The 4,836-nt window shown below is 68.4% G+C and overlaps 1 protein-coding gene across 1 annotated transcript in view; it reads left to right on the top strand.

The window, feature by feature from the left end:
• LOC104835479 (laminin subunit beta-2-like) overlaps positions 1-4,836 on the top strand; it is a 13,765-nt gene that overhangs the window by 474 nt on the left and 8,455 nt on the right. The window contains exons 2-14 of the mRNA XM_010573473.1: positions 381-451; positions 1,004-1,053; positions 1,616-1,791; positions 1,897-2,020; positions 2,143-2,216; positions 2,319-2,507; positions 2,586-2,649; positions 2,727-2,932; positions 3,014-3,134; positions 3,517-3,705; positions 3,818-4,031; positions 4,371-4,527; positions 4,723-4,836. The exon at positions 4,723-4,836 is cut by the window's right edge and continues 7 nt beyond it. Of these exons, the coding sequence (XP_010571775.1) occupies positions 381-451; positions 1,004-1,053; positions 1,616-1,791; positions 1,897-2,020; positions 2,143-2,216; positions 2,319-2,507; positions 2,586-2,649; positions 2,727-2,932; positions 3,014-3,134; positions 3,517-3,705; positions 3,818-4,031; positions 4,371-4,527; positions 4,723-4,836 (1,749 nt within the window). The remainder of the gene's footprint in view (positions 1-380; positions 452-1,003; positions 1,054-1,615; positions 1,792-1,896; positions 2,021-2,142; positions 2,217-2,318; positions 2,508-2,585; positions 2,650-2,726; positions 2,933-3,013; positions 3,135-3,516; positions 3,706-3,817; positions 4,032-4,370; positions 4,528-4,722) is intronic.

Raw genomic sequence — 4,836 nt, 5'->3', positions numbered from 1 at the left:
TGGGGCCTCCAGGCAGAAGGAATCGGCAGTGACATTCCCGTAGCCTGGAGACCGCCGTCCCTTTCAGCGGGCAGCCCATTTGAATAAGAATCGTGCACAGGGAAGGGGGGCCGCTGGCTGCCGCCATCCCATCGCCGCCCTCGCCCGGGCTCATTTCTGCGCGCCCAGCCCGCGGGGCAGTGGGTCCTGCGCCGCCCTCGCTCCTGACCTTGGCCCCGCTGGACGCCGCCGGACGCCAGGTACCGGGGGCTCGCGGGGCTTGGGGACCCCCGTGCCAGCATGCGGCCTCGCACCGCCTCACCCGCCGCCTTGGCGTGGCTTCGAGCGGTGCCGGGGCAGAGTCACGGCTCCTCCCGCCACCCTGAGCCCCCCTGCCGCAGGCTTGGCTCCCGCGCGGGGACAGGAAAGATGTGTTTGGGCAGCGCCGGGGCCAGGCTTTGATCCAGCGCTTGTGAGGCTGGGAGCGGGCGGTACCGGGAGAGAAGGAAGCACAAAAGGCAGCTCCAGCCTAAATTTAACAGCGGGACCCCGGCCAGCAGCAGGGACGCTCTCGCCCAGCCGGCTCCGGTGCTCCTGGCTCCCCTCCCCAGCTGGCCCTGACCTGGTGCTGGGACCCCCCTCGGGGACACCAGTGACACTCAAAGGGATGGATCCGCCCCGAGCAGGGCAGGATGGGGCACGGCACAGCTCGTGCGGGGTCTGGGGGTGTGAGGCGCGGCCACTCGCCAGGGTCTGTGTGCCACAGCCCCCCGGGGCCATGCAGGTCTGGGGCACAGTCACGGGGGTGGGCACTGGGCGCCACCCTGGAAGCTTTTGGGACCCAACTGCCCCCCCGACCCCGCTTCACGGTGCTGTCCCCAGGGTGCACAGCCATGCCGGAGCTGGGTGGGTGCACCCCAGGGTGCATGGCCGTGCCAGAGCCAGGAGAGGCCAGGCCCCGGCCGCCCTGCGCCCCGTGCCATACCCTGCACCCTGCCGCAGTGCTGTCTCTGTGTCCCCCCAGGCAGAGCCTGCAGCTGCCCATGGACCTCCTGGCACTCACTCTCCTCCTGGGTAAGCGCTGGCCTCGGTGGGGCACCAGCCATGGTTGGGCACCCTGTGCTCCTGGGGGGCCGGGGGCTGTGGTGGCCATGGGACCCCAGCCTGGGTGGAGAGGGTGCTGGGCGGCAGAAGCGGTGGTGATGGCGATGCTCCCTCGCCGGCAGCAGCAAGGGCCTGACCGCCACAAATCCCAGTGGGGAATCAGGGCTGCGCCAAGCCCCGGCGGGATTAGCGAGCGCCTGACCTGGCTCCCGACTCCCCCTGGCACCGCTCGGCGCCCCAGGGCTGCCCGGCCCCCCAGGGGCACAGGCAGCCCAGCCCCCCGCTCGCCCCCGCTGCCCGCCTGGCCCTGCTCCCTGCCCCCCGGTCACGAGGCCCCAGCACTGCTGCCAGCACCTTTCCGGGTCATGGAGCTTCGTGCTGCATCAGTGGGTCGGGACATGGGGATGGGACGGGATGGGACGGCTGGGGGTGGGGTAGGTGCTGGGCAGGCATCTGGGGTGTGTGGGGAGGGGTGGGGGGCACGCAGGGGCCCTAGTGCGGCCCCCAGCCTGTGCCCTCATGCTCTCTGCAGCAGGGGTGCCAGTGGCGAGGGGCTGGCAGGAGCCCGACCTGAGCCATGGCTGCGCCCGCGGCAGCTGCTACCCAGCCACCGGGAACCTGCTGGTGGGGCGAGCCCCCCGGCTGAGTGCCACCTCCACCTGCGGGCTAGACGGGCCCCAGGAGTACTGCATCGTCAGCCACCTCCAGGTGAGCCCACCTGTTCCTGGTACGGCTCCGGCACAGCCCTGGCACAGCTGGGCACCAGTGCAGCCTCCAGCCACCCATCCCTGATGGTGCCGCTCTCCGGCACAGGACTCGGAGAAATGCTTCACCTGCGACTCGCGGGACCCGTCCCTGCCCGAGAGCCACCGCATCGAGAACGTCATCTACCTTAGCGGACCCCATGGCCAGCGGACCTGGTGGCAGTCAGAGAACGGTGAGGCTGGGGTGACAGCGGGGTTGCTCCCATATGCATGTGCCTCAGGGCTGCATGGCCATCGGACCTGGGGGGGTGGGTCCTCCCCAGCCTCAGCCATCACCTCTCTGTCCCCCCCCCAGGCATGGAGCATGTCAGCATCCGCCTGGACCTGGAGGGCGAGTTCCACTTCACCCACCTCATCATGAAGTTTAAGGTGAGTCCCAGCACATGGGTGCCTGGGATGGGGTGGGATGGGACGGGACGGACCCGCAGGGGCTGCGGGGCTGGCCCCCCATCCAAGCCGGATGTCCCACAGACTTTCCGCCCTGCGGCCATGCTGGTGGAGCGCTCGGCCGACTTTGGGCGCAGCTGGAAGGTCTACCGCTACTTCGCCTACAACTGCTCGAAGCTCTTCCCTGGCGTCCCTGGCCAGCCCTCGGGGCTGGTGGACGAGGTGCTGTGTGACCAGCGCTACTCTGAGATCGAGCCCTCCAGCCATGGGGAGGTGCGTGGGGCTGGGGTGGTGTGGAGTGGGGCCAGGGGACCAGGGGGGCCGGGCTCACCCACCCCTTCCTCCTCCCAGGTCATCTTCAAGGTGCTAGACCCCTCCATCCCTGTGGCGGATCCCTACAGCCCGGACATCCAGGGTGCGTGGCCGGGGGTGCCAGGGCCACGGTGCTGGTGGGCGGTGGGACGGGTGCTGATGGTGCCACCCCCCACCCAGACCTGCTGCGTGTCACCAACCTGCGGGTGAACCTCACCAAGCTGCACACTCTGGGGGACAACCTGCTGGACTCGCGGCGGGAGGTGCTGCACAAGTACTACTACGCTGTGGATGAGCTGGTACTGCGCGGGAGCTGCTTCTGTCACGGCCACGCTGCCCACTGTGCCCCAGCACCTGGTGCCCCAACATCCTCCGTTCCCGGCATGGTGAGGCGCACACACCCACCGGCACGGCACAGTGCCCTGTGGGACCCGGCGGCCACGCTAAGCTGGCTGCTCCCTCCCCAGATCCACGGGCGCTGTGTCTGTGAGCACAACACGCAGGGCCTGAACTGCGAGCGCTGCCAGGACTTCTACCACGACCTGCCCTGGCGCCCGGCTGAGGGCTCCAGCACCAACGCCTGCCGCCGTCAGTGCCCCGCACGGGCACTGTGCTGTGCCCAGGGACTTGGGGTCCCATGTGCTGGGTTGGGGGAATGGGGGTCCTGCATGTTGTGCTTGGGGATTTTGGGGTCCTACATGTGTGTGGAGGGTTCAGCATCCCGTGGGCCGTGGCATGGGGCTGGGTGTTGAGGGTCCCACATTCCATGCTTTGGGGTTGAGTGTGCTGCATGTGGGGCTGGGGTTTGGGGGGGTAAGGGTGCTGCAGGCTGCAACTGGGGGTGGTGGTGCATCCTGCTGGGATGTGGGGCTGGGGGTTCTGCAGGCTGGGGTTTGAGGGGTTGGGATTGAGGAGCTACCAGGTGGGGGGTTGGGCTGTTGCATGCCATGCCATGGTGCCGTCCCCACAGGCTGTGACTGCAACGAGCACTCGCAGCGGTGCCACTTCGACATGGCCGTCTTCCTGGCCACGGGGAACAGCAGCGGGGCCGTGTGTGATGGCTGCCAGCACAACACCATGGGCCGCCGCTGCCACCTCTGCAAGCCCTTCTACTACCGGCACCCCCGCTCCGACATCCGTGCCCCCACTGCCTGCGCCCGTGAGTCCCACGGGACCCCAGCCCCACGGCTCCCGGTGCCACCAACCCCAGCTCTGCAGCTCCCGGTGCCTGCAGCCACAGCTCCTCGTGGTCTCTCTGTCTCTCTTGGCAGCGTGTGACTGCGACCCGGCGGGCTCGCTGGATGGAGGCGCCTGCGATGGGCACACAGACGTGGCGCTGGGCATGATTGCGGGGCAGTGCCGCTGCAAGGAGAACGTGGCCGGTCCCCGCTGTGACCGCTGCCGGCATGGCGCCTACGGCCTCAGCCATGGCGATCCGCAGGGCTGCCAGCGTGAGCTGAGACCCAGGGATGGGCACGGGAGGATGTGGGGTGGAGGGATGATGGAGGGGTGGGGATGAAGGGATGTAGATGGAGGGATGAGGATAGAGGGTTGTGGGATGGAGGGGTGGTGATGGAGGGGTGGAGATCGAGGGATGTGGGATGGAGGGATGTAGATGGAGGAATATGGGATGGAGAGATGAGGATGGAGGGATGAGGATGGAGGAATGGAGATTGAGGGATGTGAAATGGAGGAATGTGGAATGGAGAGATGTGGGATGGAGGGATGTGGGATGAGAATGGAGGGGTGAGGGATGGAAGGAGGGATGGGTGAGGGCAGAGCGAGACAGAAGGACAGACGGAGGGACAGGACAGCCACCCCCAGGTGCTCCATGGAGGACGGGGCTTGTCCCTGCCGTCCCCACCTCATGGGGCGGCAGTGCGACCAGGTCCAGCCCGGCTTCTTCTGTGCCCCCCTTGACTACTACACCTATGAGGCCGAGCGGGCCACCGGCCACAGCCATGGCCATCCGCAGCTCCCGGTGAGTCTCCTGGGGATGTCCCTGCCCCCCCCAGCCTGGGCTTGTGCATGGCCGTCACCGTGCACTGTGCTCCATGCATGGCTGTCACCATGCTCCATGCGTGGCTGTCACCCTGTCCTGCATGTGGCTGTCACCGTGCCTTGTGCATGGCTGTCCCTGTGCACGGCCACCCGTCCCCTGACCCTGTCCCCGCAGGGCACCGTCCGGGCAGAGGTGCCCCAGGATTGCCTGGAGTATGACACCAGGGAGGCAGGGGGGCGGAAGGGGCGCCCGCGGCACCAGCGCAGCCCCCCCCGCGCCCCTCAGCCC

This window comes from Haliaeetus leucocephalus, unplaced genomic scaffold (genome assembly GCF_000737465.1).
Source record: "Haliaeetus leucocephalus isolate CR32 unplaced genomic scaffold, Haliaeetus_leucocephalus-4.0 Scaffold2, whole genome shotgun sequence".
NCBI classification, from domain to species: domain Eukaryota; kingdom Metazoa; phylum Chordata; class Aves; order Accipitriformes; family Accipitridae; genus Haliaeetus; species Haliaeetus leucocephalus.
The sequence above is the reverse complement of the archived record's forward strand: the minus strand, read 5'-3'. Positions and strand labels throughout refer to the sequence as shown.